At 34.4% G+C, this 20,163-nt stretch overlaps 2 protein-coding genes across 2 annotated transcripts; one reads left to right on the top strand and one right to left on the bottom strand.

Moving 5' to 3' along the window:
- Positions 1-2,908: 2,908 nt before the first annotated feature.
- LOC108403164 (olfactory receptor 4K2-like) lies at positions 2,909-3,868 on the top strand. Its single transcript, XM_017670110.1, has one exon. The coding sequence runs from the start codon at positions 2,909-2,911 to the stop codon at positions 3,866-3,868; it is 960 nt and encodes a 319-aa protein (XP_017525599.1).
- Positions 3,869-11,632: 7,764 nt separating this feature from the next.
- Positions 11,633-12,580, bottom strand: LOC108403162 (olfactory receptor 4K3). Its single transcript, XM_017670109.1, has one exon. It carries the CDS (start codon positions 12,578-12,580, stop codon positions 11,633-11,635), a length of 948 nt encoding a protein of 315 aa, XP_017525598.1.
- Positions 12,581-20,163: the final 7,583 nt, after the last annotated feature.

The raw sequence follows: 20,163 nt of genomic DNA on the forward strand, positions 1-20,163 counted from the left end.
TGGAGTTAGGTATTCAGCAGTACCAGGCTTCCATTCCCTCCCCACTCCATTTCTCCCTCCCGCTGTTGAGCTGGGATGGGGGAAGGGCTTGGATCTCGCTGGGCAACAGCTTTAGTATGTTACCCTGTTCTGTGAGGTTCATTCTTATCTCCGGGTGTAGGCAGTTTGGCATAGCCCTCTTTCCTGTTGCTCTTTCAGGATTAGTCATATTAATTATATTTTCATATTATATGTGATTTTAGGAGGGAGCCTCTGTCTCACCTCTTAAACCAGCATCTTTAGTCCCACCAGTGCTCCCTGCACTAATGTTTAATATCCTGTCAGAAACAGTAAGGCATGATTGTTCCTTTACATGATTCTTCGAGTAAGCATGAGTTTGCTGGTGACAAAGTGCCTTAGCCTAAAAGAGTGATTTTCCAAGTTTGGTACAGAGAACACTGGGGTATAAAAGTGAGACTATTTCCATATTCAAAGGAGCAATTTTTTGCTCCTTAAGTTCTCTTTAAATGACTGCTCAGTGGTCTTCTCTCCTAGGCTAGTCTCAGTTGTGCTCTTTCTCTCATGAACACTCTTCATCTGGAGTTTGCATCCTCACTTCAAATAACACAGACACACTCCACAGTTTTTGTTGCAACTTTGGGAAAAAAAATGAGCTCAACATTTTAATAACTCCCACTGCAAGTAGATTGTAGTGTCTAATCCCTGATCTCCTAAATGTTGCTGTCTTCTAGGGACTTTTATAACAAGACTGGAGAAATATAAATTTCCACTCCAGGCTTCTGATGCCTAGTGAGAACAACAGTGATTTCAGTAGGCTTGTGAATCTTGAAGGAGATGGTGTTTTTGATGCCTGTACATAGCTGGTAGGTTGAAAGCTGGAAATATAATATGAAGGATCTTAAGAAGAAGTTGTGGTTCATGTTCTTCAGGTCGCAAAAAAAATATTTAATAACTGTATACAGCAAAGACAAAGGAGGGGTAATAAAAATATGTTTAACTTGAAGATACAAAAATGGATGATTCTATTGAATAGTATTAGAGATGCCCTTCTGGAAATGTTAAGAAAAAAACCTTATGACTGTTTATGCTACTTGCAATGAATACATAATATATTCATTATGTATATGTGTATATATGCAAATAAGGTTTAACTGTTTCTGTGTTCTCAATAATTACATTATTAAAGTCAGAAAAATAGAAGAAATACTCAGTGTGTGAGGCTAAGTATTTTCAGAGCATTTAATATATCAAGGTACTCATAATTTTCATATGAAAAGATATAATTTAACCACAAAAAGATGAAATGAATTTGAAAGCACATATTTTTTCAGGGGAACTGAAACTAGGTCAGATACTTTTACTGCAATTATTATTATTATTAACGAAAGAAAACAAGCTGGTTATTTCTCAACAGTAGTTTTAAATTTTGATTTTGAAACTTAGAGAGTCCATGAATGTTGCCCAGAAAATATACTTAATGCTTAATGTTGACCATTTGATGTAATTCTCACAGGTAAAGAGGCCAAATCTTAGGCTTCCAAGGTCTGATCAAGGTCACAGCAGACAAGGGTACATTAACCCTCTTAACCACTTCACCACAGTTCAGTTTTGAGATTTCTAGAATATTGATCTCTGACAAATTTAAACATTTTTTTATCAATATTGCCAGAACGATTTGAATATGTGCCAATAAATGAGGCTGAGTTAGATTTTTCTCCATGAGGGAATATAGGAAGTCACTTAAATTAAAAACATTATAGGAAATATTTGCAGGACTTGCAATATGCTATAAATCCAAACCTTAATTTTGAAAAATTAGAGTCCTTAAAGGATCTTTGTTTTCCTTACAGTTGGCTTCTGCATCACTTTGCAATCTGTGTGAGTTTTTTGTTTTGAGCGTCTTATATTCCGGTACTACAAAGTACCAAACACTCATCTTGTGTATTTCCTGGCTGAGCCCTAGAATCTTTCTTTTCTCTTCTTTTAGTTTAAAAAAAATAGAAAGCATAAGGAGAATTAAAAGAGGAATATTCTCTCTCCCTTTTAAAAACATTCCTATGAGATCATAAAATAAAATTGAGAATAACATGTTACAGTTATACATATAATCATCAATTGTTTTATGGAGTTAAGAAATTAATCATTTATATATTAGACTGAAAAATAGTATTTATTAACAGTGACAAAACAACTTGAAAATGTGCAAATGAAGTAAGAACAGATTTTTCTGTAGTTGAGAAAACAGAAGGTCACTTAAATAGAATCATTTATCACCCTGACAGGATACTAAATGGATATTCTGAAATCACTGTTACACTGTTAGTTAAATCCAGTGTTGGAAAATAGTGGAGTCAACATAATTGCATTTTTTAAAAACAGAAACCCTTGAGATTTTAACCTTCTTTATATTTGTATTTACTTGACGTATTAAGCAGAGCACACTAGCTTAGTGCCATCTTCCTTTATGAATATGGATTATGTACCTCCTCAGTCAGTATTCAGAGCAGGAATACTGTATGGGTGTGTGATGAGTACAATCCAACTTGTACTGATGTTGGTCAAAACAAAGAAGTCGTCCATTTGAAGTAATGTCTGATAGCTATTGCTAAGTGGTTCCAAAAAGAAAAATCTTTACTAAGCTAGTTGTTAGTTGTCTTTAGATGGTTTTCAGGTTAGTTGTTTTTGCTGTAGTTGCTTACTTGGTGCATACGTGGGAGGAGGTTTCCACCTTGTCTTCCTATTCTGCGAACATTTTTCCCATCCTTCTGAAACTAGTTGTTAGTCAGATTTTAAGCAACCAATGTTATAGTGAATTAATTGATAGCATAACACCTACATATGTAATTGCAGGAGTATCACATTTTCTAGCTCTGTCATTTTGTCATTATAGAGCAGAGTCTGCAGATCAATGGAGGGGTTCAACCATTCTAGAGTGTTTGAATTTGTGTTACTTGGACTTACTGATTCTCCGGAGCTCCAGATATTTTTGTGTGTGACATTTTCCATTTTCTATTTAATAACGATGTTGGGCAACTTCCTGATTTTGCTCACAGTCCTATCCACCCCACACCTGCACTCCCCCATGTATTTCCTTCTCAGCAATCTGTCTCTCATTGACATGTGCCTATCCTCCTTTGCCACTCCAAAGATGATCATGGACTTCTTTGTTCAGCGTAAGACCATCTCCTTTGAGGGCTGCATTTCTCAGATCTTCTTTTTGCATCTTTTCACTGGGACTGAGATTGTGCTGCTGATCTCCATTTCTTTTGACAGGTACATTGCCATATGCAAACCTCTCCACTATTCAACAATTATGAGCCAAAAAGTGTGTGTTGGGCTTGTGGTAACTTCTTGGACAGTGGGCTTCCTGCATACAACTAGCCAGTTAGCTTTTACCCTTTATTTACCTTTCTGTGGCCCAAATGTTGTAGACAGTTTCTTCTGTGACCTACCTTTGGTCATCCAGTTGGCTTGTGTAGACATATATGTTCTTGGAATCTTCATGATCTCAACCAGCGGTGTGATTGCTCTTATAAGTTTTCTGCTTTTGCTCACCTCCTACATCATTGTTCTTGCTACGATCAAAGACCACTCCTCTACAGGATCATCTAAGGCTTTTTCTACCTGCACTGCACATTTCATAGTTGTGGTAATGTTCTTTGGGCCCTGCATCTTCATCTATGTGTGGCCTTTTACAAACTTTCTGGTGGACAAAGTTCTCTCTGTTTTCTACACCATCTTCACCCCTTTTCTGAATCCACTTATATATACTTTGAGAAACCTGGAAGTGAAGACAGCTGTGAAGAAGAAACTAAGCAACCAATATTTGAATCTTTGGAAAACTAGTCCAAGATACCCAGTGCAGTGAACAGAGATCTCCTGTCTGAGATTTAATATCATCAGTTTTGTTCATACAGCAACAGAAAATTAGAGTCTCTCTGTCAAGTCATTTAAGTCTAAATTCATGAAAATAAGAATTTTTGAGAGACATGAAATATCTTGCTTAAAATCTAATGCAGTGTTTCAAAGTCTTTTGAGATTATGGATCCATTTGAAAGTCTACGGAATCTATTGGTTATTTTCATAGAAAAATGCACTTATCATTAAAATTGTGAACATAAATTTAGGGCTCCATATATCCCTGAATTTATAAACATATTTCAGACTAAGACTACTTAGAGAAGCCTGAAATAAAATATTGTTCTCTTGTCTTCTCACCCAGTATGTCCCCACTCAGCTGCATAGCCTTGTGGTACTCTGATGGCATCCACTTGTAGGATTTAATTATGACTATTGGGCATAATAGGGTTTTATTTTTCCAAAGCATTGGAAATATTTCATGGGAAAATTAATATTGTGAAGAGATTCTTCTGAATTATGCTGAAAAATCTTGATTCAGTGGGTCCAGTTGTTTGAATTCTGAGTCAACTTTGAATAAAATAGAACAGTTTGGAGGATCTGAAATGTAACAATCTAGTTTCTTAAGAGGTGTACAGATAGCTATCATACTTGATCCCTTATATAGTAAATAATCAAATAGTAATTTGTAAAGTTCAAAACATGGAAAGTAAACCACTCAAACCTGTTGGCTTTCAAAATCTGGATAGATAACAGAGATATGATGAATTCACTTAATATGAAGACCAAACCTTTGGAAAACTAGGGGTAGAGATCTTGCTCTAAATATCATGGACCTCAAAATTAATTATTGTATCTGCCATTTCCTAGTTGTATTCTCCTGGGGGATTCGCTTTACCTCTCTATGCCTTTTAAATCTGTAATATGATGATAATTAAATAGATTAGTTTTTGTTGTGACTATTTTATGGAAATTGGACAGAATAGATTCTCAAGATGTCATTTTCTTTCCCTTCTGACCCACACAGACTTCTACCCAAAATTCATCTTATTTTACACTAGTATGCATTTGAAGAAGAACTATATTCAGGTCAAATAAAATTTAATATCTAGGTTTAGGATGTCTCTAAGACTGTGGCTTATTAAGATATATGGCAGAAAAACAAATAGAACACTTTCCAGTTTTCCATTGCTAACAGTGGGGTTGGGGTTGGAAATTGTAGATTAGATTGCCTGATATTTTGAAATTTTTATGAATAGCAATATACTGATAGGCTCTTTATCCTTGAATTGACTGAACTTTATGAACAGTTCAGGAAAGAATTTGTCACCGCAGATTCAGCAGTTTGTAAGTACCAAGAGAAAAATACAAGCTCCTGCCTTATAGAGAGAAATGGCATGAATGGTTTCTTACATTTATCTTGGAATTTAAAGTTTCAACATGTGTTAACACAATCTCCAAGCCAAATATTTAATATCTGAAATTAAATAATGTGCAGCAATTTATGAAGAAATGTAGGTATAAACCCACACTTTTAATTTGGAGTATTAGTTCCTTTAAAACCAAATCATAAGCTCTTCCTTTTTACCTTAAAGTCAGATAAATGAAAAAAGGTAAGGTAGAAATCTGCTTTTGCACCATTCTTCAGCGAAAACTATCACCTTTGTTTTTAAATACTAACCCCACTTCTGAAATGTCAATCTTTTGTTCAGTAATTATTTATTGAGTGCCTATTCTGTTTGAGGTTCTTCTTGGGTGCTGGGAATCCATTCAAGAATAAGATCTGTTTCTCATTTTTTCAGGGACAGATGTTTAGCAATTAGGATCAGCCTGTTGCAGGTTGAATGCCATCTCACTATTTCTTGTGCAACTTTCAGCAAGTATTTTAAATGTTTCTAAGGCTCAGTTTCTTCACTGATAAAATGTGGCTGTGGTTAAATTTCCATTTGAACACTGGGAATGTTGTGAAAACTATAAACATAATTATCAGTGCCTGACACTTATTAAGGATTTAATGAATACTAATAATACTATTGTTATTGTTGTTGTTGTTAGATATGCATAAAATCACAGGGTGATTTGAGTGGAAATAAATGTGCTTACTGGAACTTAAAGGGCATGGTTTTAAGACTGTAATAGTATGTGTCAATTTACCCAATATTAACTAACGTTAAAATATTGAATTTGTACCAATTATTAATTTTGGTGCATTTCTGTAGTTAATGTTGTCCTTTGTATGCCTGCGTTTCTCAAAAGAAGTATTCTGTTTTGGAGGTTTCTTTTTCATTTTAAGTTGAAATATACTCCAAGACTGTATGAAAAGGGAAAAATAATAAATACACAATGTTCAAAAGGCCAGTGTCTTGTTTTATTATAACAATGTTTTTAAATAAAATATACATGATTAAAAAGTGATAAAATATTCATGTATTTTGTCTCTTTTGCCCATTCAGAAGATGGCAGTAAAATACTTTAAATTCTTATAGAATTGTATTTATTAAAAATATTAATTGGGAAATGGTGACAATTATCTATTCACTTTATATGTAACACATTAATGAATAAGTTTCGACTATAGGCTGAATGATTTTGCCCAGATTTATTAAAATATAAGGGAAAATATATATTTGGAGACATGGTAGAAATATTTAGAAGACTGTTGAAATTGGAACCACAAAATTATAGCTTCAAGTTAAACATTCCATCTGGCTAAGATACCAGTAGGATGAACATCTAATCTTTATATAAACATTCATGATGGTGGAGCCCATTCTTGGGAATAAGGTAAATGCCAAACTATCCTGTTTATGAAGATCATATGTGTATTTATTCTCAAATATTCATTACTAAAAGCTTATATTGTGACAGGCTTCTTTCTATGGGTCACAGAAAATAAAACAACGTGGTTGGGGAATATACAACAAAGTATTACAATGTATAGTAATCTAGATACTGCTTACCTCCTGAGCCCCATTTTGCATTCCTTTCCCCTTAGAACATTTAATTTGCCTTCTCCTCCAATGTGCCAGACTCCATTCTGTTGGCGTCTTTGCATATGCTATTTTATCTGCTTAAATTCTGATTGCAAAATTATGAAGTGTGTGTAAGGAGGAGTAAAAGTGTAGAGTTAGAGTTTTTGTATGCAACTGAAGTTAAGTTGCTATCAGCTCAATATAAACTATTACAACAAGTTTTTTGTAAGCCTCATGGTAACCACAATGAAAATACAACAGATACAGGAAAAGATACAGAGAAACAAATCAAAGCATAGCACTACAAAGAGTTATTAAATCAAAAAGGAAGATGGTAAAAGAGAAAGAGAGGAAAAATAACTTCAAAACAGACAAAAAAAATAATTTAAAAAAATGGCATACTAAGTCCTTACCTATAAATAATTACTTTAAATATAAATAGGTTAAACTCATCAATCAAAAGATAAAGCAGCTAAGTGGCTTAAAACAAAGAACCAACTATATACTGTCTAGAAGAGATCCATTTTAGATTTAAGGACACACGTAGGCTGAAAGTAAAGGGATGGAAAAAGGTATTCCACACAAATGGAAACCAAAAGAGAGAAGGGGTGTTTATACTTATATCAGACAAAATAGACTTTAAGTTGAAAACTGTTGCAAGAGACAAAGAAGGTCATTTCATAATGCTAAAGAGTCAATTAAAAAATAACCCAAATAAAAAGTGGGCAGAGGATGTGAATGACATTTTTCCAAAGAAGAAACACAGATTGCCAACAGCCACATGAAAAGAAACTCCACATCATTAATAATCAAGGAAATGCAAATCAAAACCACAGTGAGATATCACCTCACACCAGTCAGAATGGCCACTATCCAAAAGTAAGAAATGATAAGTGCTGGCAAGGATGTGGAGAAATGGGAACCCTCCTACACTGTTGGTGGGAACATAGATCAGTGGAACCGCCATGGAAAGCAGTATGGAGGGTCCTTAAAAAACTAAAAATAGAAATAGCATACAACCCAGTAATTCCACTTCTAGGAATATACCCAAAGAAAACAAAATAATTGATTCAAAAAGATATGCACATTCCTAAGTTTATTGCTGCATTAGTTACAATAATAAAGATGTGAAAGTAACCAAAGTGTCCATCAATAGATGAATGGGTAAAGAAGAGATGGTACATATATACAATGGAATATTATTTAGCCATGAAAAAGAAAAGTTGCCATTTGCAATAACACAAATGGACCTAGAGGGTATTATGCTCAGTGAAATGATACAGGCAGAAAGAAAAATACCATATGATTTCACTTATTTGTGGCATCTAAAAACAAAACAAACAGCAACAGACATGGACATTGAGAAGTAACTGGTGATTACAATGGGGGAGGGGTTGGGGTGGGTGAGTGAAATAGGTGAAGGGGATGAAGAGACACAAAATCTCAATCATAATATAAATTAGTCACAGGAATGGAAGTTAAGTATAAAGAATACAGTCAATAATTCTAACATCATTCTGTTGACATATAGTAACTACACTAGTTTTGGTGAACAATTAGTAATCTAGATGACTGTTGAATCACTGTGTTGTATACTTGAAACCAATATAATATTGTATATCAATAATAGTTTAATTTAAAAAGTCAACTTAATAGGAAGATAAAACAAATATAAAAATGTATATACTCAATATGACAACACTTAAATATATAAAGCAAACACTGACAAATCTGAAGGGAGAAATAGATAACAATACAATACAGTAGAGAATTTCAATACCCCATTTACAATAATGGACAGATGATCTGAAAATCAATAAGGGAACAGCTGATGTTGAACAACACTATGGACCACATGGACCTAACAACATATACAGAATATTTCACCCAACAGCAACAGAATATACATTCTTTTGAAGTGCACATGAAACATTTCGAGTAGAGATCACATGCTAGGTCACAGAACAAGTCATTACAAACTTAAAAAGACTGAAATCATTCCAAGTAGTTTTTCCAACAGAAATATAATAAAACTAGAAATCACTAACAAAGAAAACAGAAAAATTCACAAATATGTAGAAATTAAGAAACACAATTTTGAACAACCACTGGATCAAAGAAAAAATCAAAGCAGACATTAGAATATATCTGAGACAAATGAAAATGTGTATACAATATTACAAAACTGATGGGATGCAGACCTCCTAGTTTTCCAGGATCATTTGAGAGGTACGAAATCAGAGTCCCTTTTCCTATAGACTCTGACCATCTCGGTTTCCCTTGACTTTGAGGAAGTGTTATAGTCGAACTACTATAGGACAAAAATGAATTTTAAAAGTCCTACTCACTAGAATATTAGAGCTTGAAAGGACCTCAGATATTTGTACAAGGTCCACTAGTTAATGGCAGAATTGTCCAGGGCATCTACTTCTGAAAATCTATCCATCACAAAATTTCTTCAATTACCATGATACAGCCAAAGAATAATGGGAAAGTAACAAGGAAAACACAAAAAAGGACATTTGCACTAAAAAAATGCACCATCACTACATTTAACTGTGCCCTGAGTCAAGTGCTATGCCAGATACAAAAAACAAATAAATGAGAGAACAAATGAGTAACAATAAAAGCAAGAACAGTGTCTCTGTTCTTAAAATGCTTATCAAATTCAAGAAGAAAAGACAGATTAAGAAATGGTTAGGGAGCAACATAACTATAAAATTAATGATGCAGGAATAATAGTGCTGAAAAAAGTAGAGAGGTCAATAAAAGAAGGAACTTGCTTTGAAGAGGTGAGGCTTAGCTTAAACCTTGAAGGATGATGTAATAAAACCACATTGTCCCTTGGTTCTAAAACCATTGAAATTTTTTGAAATAAAGGCTTTTTTGCAAGAAGAAGGGGCAAAGTGATAACAGTCTTTAAAAAAACGCATGTGAAATAGATGCTTTCTTTGTCAAATGTTCAATAATGAAGTTTCAGAAATCCCCAATTATGTCATCAGAGGAAAGGCCACTTTGCTGATTATGCTCTTGGTTCCTTGGATGAGCAGGGGAAAGTATGTTTTTGAGCAGGAGCAATGGATTTGCTGCTAGAGAGAAATACATCTAACAGGGATTTTGGTACTAAGAATCTAGTGTGGAGCTGATGTAATGGCTCACTGTTTGAAGCTCATCCAGGTTGAGACATGTCTCAATTTTATTTTGTGTGTGTACATTCAGTTTTTTGGACAATATTAAGTATTTTGAAACCTCTCTACACATTTGCTCCCAGTTTCATTTATTAGACTGTAGCTAGAGATCAATTTGTGAAATAGTTTAAGCTTAATGGATGTAAATGGAGAACAGGAAATTAATTAATTAAAGAAGAAAAAAAAGAGATGAAAGAAACATTTAATGACTCTACAGAACCACACTACAGTTTCAATTAAGCTAATGACTCTAAGAGGTGAAGAAATAGCATCATGAATTTTAGGATCAGTATTTCCTGAAATTGCCTGCTAAGTTATCTTTTACAGTGAGCTGTTGGGACTCAGTACTATGGAAACTTTGACAATGCCAGACAATTGGGTAATATTTGTGCTAACAGTAGTTTGCTTTTATGCATTAAACATTTTTTGCATGTGTAGCTCTCAGAATGACAGCAACCAAAATGTTCTTGCAGATAATCTAGCCCTTGTTCAACTGAGAGAGAGAAAGAGAAAAGAGGCACCTTCTAGGGTAAGTCTTTCTTGGGAAAATCACTTTAATCTCCAGTTCTCAATCTCATCCACTGTAAAATAAATAGATGGTACTAGGTGATTTCTGTGTTCTAAAACCCCCAGTTATTAGTGATAGCAAATATGTTGAAGGACCACTGTTACATGGCTTCCTTAAATCAAATACTGTGTTTAACCAAGGGAAAAATTGCTTATATCCTTGACCTTACTACCTGTAATATGGCTTTTGACTACAAAAATGATGCAGTAAATGTCAAGGCACAAAAATAAATTGTTACTGCTTACAAAATATACCCATATTTGTAGGGAAATGACCTAGATTCTGCCTCTAATTAACATGACCTTGAAAAAGCTGCTGTCCATCCGTGTTAGTTTCACCTTCTGTAGAATGAGAGGGTGGGTGGGATTTGTTGTATACCACTCTAGGATCCTTGGACTCTAATATATATAAGATGACAAAAATTTCCCTTAAGTTTACTGTATTATTTTCAAATTGTGAAACCTACTCTAGGAAACTTAGGGACTAAGGATAAATAATGTACATTCTTCTTATCAGAGATAGGTTACAAAAACATTAAATAGCAAATGTTTTTACTTACCAAGAACCCTCCAATTTTTCTAACTTTGCATTTTTTCTGCTTAAGATAATTCATTCATCAGCATAACTTGTCAGGAATAAAAAAACCCCACTGTTATTCAGTGCACAGGGACACTACACTAGGTATGGTGCTTTCATGCTTACCTCTTTCCTTAGAAAAGATTACAAGAGAGAAGCCACTCTTCTAACATATAAATGTCAGAGGGGGAGGAGTATTCAAATAAATGCTTATACCTGATAGAAGTTGAATATCCTGAAAAGTGGGTCCAAGTGCAGTAAAATGCAAGCATAGGTTTGATAATGCCCTGTAGTAGATGGTATGTCACGTGAGGAACAATTAACATGAGCAGAACACAGTGACTGCTGAGACTGGTTACAGAAGTAGTTCTGTCATGAATTAATTGAGTTCTTGTAAAAGCATCACTTTGTTGATCAACTAAGTGAGGGGAATGAATGGTGAGCAAGTATTTCATTTCTGTATGAAGAAATCAAGGTATATGATCAGTCTTCCTAGACTTAAAGATATGGCTGCAAAGTTTCCTCATGGAATTCTTGACGTCTTTATTTCTAAGGGTATAGATCACTGGATTCAAAAGGGGAGTGAAAATGGTATAAAATACTGACAGTACTTTGTCTATTGGGAAATTTGTGAAAGGCCACACATAGATGAAAATGCACGGGCCAAAGAAAAGGGTGACAACCGTGAAGTGGGCACTGCAAGTGGAGAGGGCTTTGGAGGACCCGCCGGAGGAACGCTGCCGAACAGTGACCAGGATGACGGTGTAGGAGATCACCAAGAGGACGAAGCACACCAGGGCGATCATGCCACTGGTTGAGATCATGAACACTCCCAGAATGTATGTGTCTACGCAGGCGAGCTTAATCACCAAGGGGAGATCGCAAAAGAAGCTGTCCACCGCATTGGGTCCGCAGAAGGGTAGGTTCACAGTAAATGCTAACTGACTCATAGCATGGAAGATGCCAACAATCCAGGAAAGTGTCACAAGCCCAACACACGTCCTCCGGCTCATGATGGTTAAGTAACGTAGAGGCTTACATATAGCCACGTACCTATCAAAAGACATGGATATCAGCAGTACAATCTCAGCACCCCCTAAGAGGTGCAGGAAGAATATCTGGGTGATGCAGCCTTCAAAAGAGATGGCTTTGTATTCACTGAGGAAATCTGCAATCATTTTGGGGGTAGCAAATGAGGCCAGAGACATGTCAATGAAGGAGAGATTCCCCAACAGGAAATACATGGGTGAATGAAGGTGTGGCTCCGACACGATGGTGAGCACAATAAGGAGGTTCCCCAGGACAGTGGCTGCGTAGACTATGGAGAAAAACAGGAAATAGAAGATCTGGAGTTCCCATGAACTGGAGAGACCCTGTAGTATGAATTCAGTTACGACGGACTGATTGTTCCAGGCCATTTACTCTGACTTCTGGAAGGACTCTGACATTTCCAGATAGAAGAACTACGAAAAAGTACAGTGATTGAACTCACAGTGAGATTTTTTTTGCATGAAATGGTATCATTTTATATAATAACAATTATTTCTATAATAACAAAACAAGAGATAGTTCCCTATTGTATTATTCACCTGCCCACAGTGGTCAAATATTTCCCCCATGGCCTTTCAAGATACCTTGATTCAATTCAACATTAATTCTTATGAGGTAGCAATTTTATTGCAAGGAAGATGCAAATCCTCATTAAAAAATGCAAAAATTCAGGTATTTTAATATTTACTTCTCAGTTTGTTAAATAATTAAAAAATTTTACAGCTAGCCACCAACAAGTTTTGAAGGGGAAGGGAATGATAACCTTTTCTAGAACGTTGTGATGGTAGTGAAAGTCTGGAGTGACCAGTATTTGAGAATCATGGTTGATAATTAGTGGAAACAAATAGTGGGAAAGAATGTGGGCCTTGGCCTCTTGCAGCGGCTAGGATAAGGAATAGAACATGAGGGGAGGGGCAATGGCTACAGAGAAACACAATCCCTTAATTTTCTAATGCAGGTTGTCCAGAATAAAAATGAGACAGCCCCTCATTCTTAGTTCTTTATTTCAGTTCTGCTTGAATAACCCTGTTCTCTACCACCAGGGCCATACATTTTTCAAAGGCTGGTGAACATAATGTGGTTAGAGCCTGAAGGTTTCATACACTTCCAAGCATATTTTAAATAGGAAGACTCTGTCAATGTCATGCTGCCTGAAGTCAGGTATTTTTTACCTGCTGGATTTTGTAGACTCACTGAAGCAGCTTGAAGCAGAAAATTCTTCCAGTTTCTGGAGTTCATATGGAACAAATAGGAGAGAGGAGACAGATGATGGGAATGGTGATACTGGGAGAAGTTATATAATATAACATGCCTCAAAAATTAAAACTGCATGCACCCCATGTTCACTACAGCATCATTTACAATAGCTAAGATTTGGAAGCAACCTGTGTCCATTGATAGATGAATAGATACAGAAGATGTGGCATACACACACACACACACTGGAATGTTATTCAACCATAAAAAAGAATGAAATATGGACATTTGTGACAACATGGGTGGACCTAGAGGATATTATTCTAAGTAAAGTAAGTCAGAGAAAGACAAATACTGTATGATTTCACTTATATGTGGAATCTAAAAAAACAAAATAAATGAATAAAAAAAAACCAAAACAGAAACAGACAAATACAGGAGGTGGGACAGATTGGGGGGCAGGTGAACCAGGTGAAGAGGATTAAGAGGTACAAAGTTCTAGTCGTAAAATAATTGAATCATGGGATGTGATGCACAGTGTAGGGAATATAGTCAATAATATTGTAATAAATTGTATGGTGACAGATAGTAACTTGGTTTATCCTGTGGATCATTTAGTAATGTATAACAATATTGAATCACTGTGATGTACACCTGAAAGTAATACGATATTGTATGCTAATTATACTTCAATTTTTAAAAAGTTACAACTAGACTGCTTGGAATTCAGCTTTCATTGAGTTCTGAGAAGACTTTACAAAGGGCACTGAAAGCCAACTGAAATGATGTATACTTAATTTCATGACAAACCCTTAATTTCAGTGACAAATCTTGCCACTAAACTAAGCTGTTTTTAAATTTTCTTTTCTCTTTTTTCTTGTCTTTCTCAAAACTCTGCTATTGGTATACATCCTAAATGAATTGTTCCAAGGCTAAACCCAATTTACACATACAATTACCCATACTCTTTCTTTGCCTTTTTGTTCTGAAGTTTGGGTGTCCTTTCTTTAACTCCACATTGTTCTTCTGAATTTGCCCATTCCAGAAACTTAGATTTGTTTCTGCACCAACATAGTTGATATTAATATGGATGTCACAGATCTCACTTAAATTTTGTAGCAGAAAGAGCGGTGACCTGGGATTCAGAAAATGTGGATTCAAATCTTGTCCTATATCTGTGAGATTGGATAATTGACTAAATCAGTTGGTGCTTTGATTCTTCATATACTAGTGGGTTGATCTAGATGATTTCAGAATCCTTTCCACAACATATTAATATTCCAGTATCCAATGAATACCCGAGAGCAGTGACAAGGACTCCTCAGATCAACTGCATGTCTGATTTCTTGGTGAAGGAGGTTCACAATCCTTGGGACTTTTGTGTATATAATGTCTGTATTGATATGAATTGATACCCTGAATTACATGGCATTAAAAAGGCCAGCTGCTGTTTGGGGAATAAACAAATGTTCAACTTGCAGTGGGAGTCATTAAAACATTCACATTAGTTTGGCCAGAGTTAAAGCTGGATCACAAAATGTTATGATTGTTCTTAAGTGTTTTATGTACATGGAATGGACATGGTGGGATAGGAAGCTGTAAGGGATAACCTGTATCTTAGACTGTAGCAAATATAAGGCAAACAAGATCTAATATTTGATTTGTGGGGCTGCAAATGTTCTCTCTCAGTTCCTTAACTAATAATTGAGGATAAGTCCTGTGTTACCCTGTTTGGAGAAATATATATACTATTATCATGTAATAATATAATGAGTAATAATAGGATAAATAATAGAATGAGTGAATGTTTGAGACTTTAGATTTTATAGTATTCACTTGAATCCTTATAGACCAGGGGAATAAAAGAGAAATGAAAAATGTTTGGTTCATAATTCTAAGTATATAAAGGATATTAAGTGATCAAGCCTTTATTTAATATATCTGCACAAAAAGAACTACCAATAAAATTTAGAGGTATATTAAAATATTACTTTATTAATAAAATATTTTGAAATATTTACATCGTGCTTAGCTTGTAACATAAGGTAAAAAGAAGTAATTTGATAAAACTACACTATGTGAAAAAAACAAAACAAAACTACACTATATGCAGCCAGTGTAATAGAAAGAGCATTGGATGTCAGATTTGGAGGCTTGAGCTCACATCACAAGATTTTACTGTACTACCCTGAGTACATTACTACATTATCATTTTGCATCTAATTTCCTCATTTGTAATGAGAGATATAAAACATATTCAGTGCCTTGCAGTGAATTTTAAATGACATATCTGTAAATATATAAGGTAGCATCTAACAATTAGCATGTACTTAATAAATGCTAGTTATTATGCTTATTTTTCTGTGGGAGAAACCTGGCTTTTCCACTTTGTCTCTACTGTATGGCATTCTAAAGAGCTCAGGTTAATTTATATCTTATTCTATTTCTGAACAATTTTATAATTGACTTATATAGTTGACATAACATGATAATAGCTTTAGGGTGTACAATATAGTGATTAAAGGTTGTAAAACATAGTGATTCAACACTTGAAACATTATAAAATGCTCACCACGATAAGTGTAGTTATTTTCTGTCACCTTACCAAGTTATTCCAATACTACAGACTATATTCCCCATGCTATACCTTTCACCCTCTTGTTTTTCCACTGGGGTGTTTTACCTATCATCTATCCTTTCTCCATACTCTGTTTTCTGTGTTAGTCTGCTCATATCTTCCTGGCTTTATTTCCTTAAATATTTTGCTTTCCCTGGATATCATCTGACTTGCTTCTATTTTCTAATTCTAAAGGAGAAATCTCTTATGTGCCCACAGATCCAGGCGAGATCATTTTTCACTCTTGAAAATATTTGCATATATCACAGGTGTCTTAAGAGTCTGAGTTTTACCAGGAAGAGTTCTCTGTGATATTGGGATATATTATTGATATGCCTGTTTTTCATATGTGCTTCTCAGAATGAAATATTAAATCTGTTTGTAGAGTATTTATTTTATATTATGTGGCAAGTATTATCCAATTCAAATACCCAAGAGAATGGCATTAGAAGCATAAAAATTAGAAAGGAAGAAAGTAAAGCCATGTATTTTCACAGATGATTTTATTATATGTTAAGACAACACAAATATTTAATGGAGAAGCTACTACAAAAAGTAGAATTTAGTGAAGTAGCCATTTATAAAATTAACATGTAAAAAGTCAAAAGTTTTTTTATGCACAAATAAAAAACCGCAGCAAAAATGACCAAATACATCCATGCATTTAAACGAAGTGCCCAAAACCTATGTGAGGAAAAGTATAAAGATTTCCTGTAAGATACAAAGATAGACTTGAAGAAATGGAAAGATGAACTACATTCTGGAATAAGAAGACACAAAAACATAAAGATGTCAACTCTCATTAAGTTAATTTATAAATTTAATGCAATCCTGATACAAATACCACAGTCCTCTTTGATCAAGATAAACTGACTATAAAATTCTTTTAGAAAAATGGCGTGCAAATGTGCAAGGAGAGCTGGGAAAATTTTTTAAAAACTACAGCAGTGGGAGAGGGTTCATTTTAGAAGGCATTAAAACACACTATGAAGACACCATAAACAAAACAGTTTGATACTGGTGAATGACTATACAGAAAATTGAAACAAACAAAATAGAAAGCCTAGAAATAGACTTAACTGCACTTGGAAATAAAGTAGTTGGGAAATGTAGTTCCTAAAATGAGTGGGGGGGATAAGTGCTTTTTTTTTTTTTTCAGAATTCTTTGTTCTTTATTTTTGGCGTCTCTTGGATGATTCAGGAAAACAAGACTTCTCCATGTCCTCACTTGTGGCTTCCTAAGTAAATATATTATGAGATTGAGGATAGAGTCACACGAAGATAAAAGCTGCATACTGATTTACCCGAAATTTGTGCTATTACAATTTCTTTAAAGTCATGAAAGTAAGTTAACTTCATTAAAAATCTTTATACAGGTTTTATGCAGGTATCTTAAGGGAAAGGGACGGTGACTCCTCAGTAAGGTAGATATTCTACTGGGTGTCAAAATAATCTGAAGAGATTGATAAAAAGGAATAACTGGATCCCATCCTCATAGGTCTGGGTGGGACCTAAGAGTGATAAGTGCTTTTTAAATAGTGGTTTTGAGAACTGGAGAGCCACATGGAAAAAAATGAAATTTCCTTCATTCCTCATACCTTATCTATAGCTATTTAAAATGGGACAGACATTTAGATGTAAAAATTGAATTTCTTTATGGACTAAGAGAGGAAATAATTCGTCATTATAACTCAAGATCCAGAAGTAATAGAGGAAGAATTGAAAATTTTGATTTCATATATAAGTTTGCATGGTAGAATAAAAAAAGCATAGCTGATACAGAAAAGAACACTTGGGAAGAAATCTGAATTTTTTAGGACAAAGAATTGGTATATTAATACATAAAGAACTACTAAAAATGGAGAACAAGAAGACCATCAACCCTGCAGAGAAATGGAAAAGCTGTGCAAATGGCCATTAATTATATAAAAGGTGGGCAAATTATTTCTAATAAGGAAATATGTTAAAATTATACTGAGATACCCTTTATCACCAATCATGTGGTAAAATCATTGCTATAAGACAGCAAAATTTAACAGCGTGAAAACCTACTCTGGATAATAATGCCAGTAGGAATGTGAAATGATACGACCCCACGAAGGGGCATTTAACTATGTTTACATATTTAATGTTACCTCTAAGGAGGGGGATAGAATGGATACAGGTACCAGGAATGAAAGTAAAACTTTTTTTTCTAAGTTACTTTTATTGAGGTATCATTCACACACGATAAAATTGCCTATTTTAATAAATCTGTTCACTAAGCACTTTTTGCATTCAATATACTTCCACCTTCAGCCCGAAGAAACCAATGATCTGCTTTCTTTTACTATAGTCTTGCCTCTCCTAGAATTTCATATACATTTAATCAATTAACAAGGAGTCTTTGGAATCTTTCACTCAGCTCTTGAAATTCATTCAGGTTGTTGCATGTATGGCTGACCCTTGAACAATGTGGGGGTTAGGGGCACTGACCACCCCCCAGTTGAAAATCCGTGTATAACATTTGACTCCCCCAAAACTTTACTAATAGCCTCCTGTTCACTGGTAGGCTTACTGTTAACATAAGCAGTCAATAACACATATTTTGTATGTTATATATATATTTTTTGTATGTTACATATGCTGTATTACACTAAAGTAAGGTGGAGAAAAAGAAAATGTTTTTCAAATCATCACAAATCTCTCAAAATTGTTCCAATATGTTTATTGAAAAAAATCTGTGTAATAAGTGGACCCATGCAGTACAAACCCACGTTGTTCAAGGGTCAGCTGTAATGGTAGTTTATTCCTTCTTACTGCTGAGTAGTATTTTATGGCAGGGCTATTTCACAATTTGTTTATCCAGGCACCAATTGATGGATATTTGAATTGTTTAGTCTTTTATTATAATGAATAAAGCTGCCAGGAACAGCTGTGTACAAATCTTTGAATGGACTTGGGTAAATACCTTTGCTCTTGGTAAATATTACTGGGATTGCTGGGCAGTATGATTAAGTGTTATGCTTAACTTCATAAGAATCTGGCGAATTGTTTTCCAAAGTGGTTATATTATTTTGACTTCCCACCAACAAGGTATGGGTTCCAAATGTTCTCCATATCCACACTGGCACATAGTATAATTAATGTTTAAATTTTAAGTCCTGCTAGTAAGTGACATAGAATTGTATTTTCATTTAATTTATATTCCCTGATAACTGATAATGTTGAGTACCTTTTCATGGTCTTATCTTTTTCATGCATTTTTTTCTGATAAAATGTCTGTTCAAAATTTTTACACAGTTTTAATCAGGTCTTTTATCTTCTCAATATTGAGTTGTAAGAATTCTCCATATATTAGGCATAGTTTTCAAATATATGTTGTACAAATATTTTCACCTGGCCTAAGCAAATGTTTTTAATAATGATGAGGACCAAGTTTTACAGTTTTTATTTTATGATTCACACTTCATGTGTCCTAGCTGCAATATCTTTGCTTGAGCTCAAACCACAAAAATTTTCCTTTATATTTTCTTCTTGAAGTTGTATAGCTTTTAGCTTTTACATTTTGGGTCTATGACCCATTTTAGGTTAATTTTTATTATGAATTTGGGCATTTTCCTTTGTTTTCTATTCTCTGGGACAACTTTTTGTAGCATTGAGGCTATTTGGTACTATTTGTTAGAATTTCCTTCTAAGACCATCTGGGCATGGGGAGCATACAGATTATAATGTTCTTTATTTACTTGATAATGTTCTCCATTTCCTTGATAATGTTCTCTATATCTTATATAAATTATTTGAGCTTTATGTTGCTACTGGAGCAGTTTTGGTAAACTGTGATTTTCCTAGGAGCTTATCTATTTTATCTAGATTTTTTATATTAGTTGCATAAATGGTATAACTGCTTTAGAAAACAAGTTGCCAGATTTGTATAAATTTAAGCATAACACTTATCATGTTGCCCAGCAATCCAACTAATAGATAATTACCAAGAGCAAAAGGTATTTACCCAAGTCCACTCAAATATTTGTACAGGGTTGGTCATGGCAGCTTTATACATTATAGTAAGATTAGTTGAGTAAAGAAGAAAATTGGACTCTTTACACCATCACAAGAATTAACTCAAAATGGATTAAAGATTTAAATGTAGATTTG

This window comes from Manis javanica, chromosome 8 (assembly GCF_040802235.1).
Source record: "Manis javanica isolate MJ-LG chromosome 8, MJ_LKY, whole genome shotgun sequence".
In the NCBI taxonomy this organism is placed as follows: domain Eukaryota; kingdom Metazoa; phylum Chordata; class Mammalia; order Pholidota; family Manidae; genus Manis; species Manis javanica.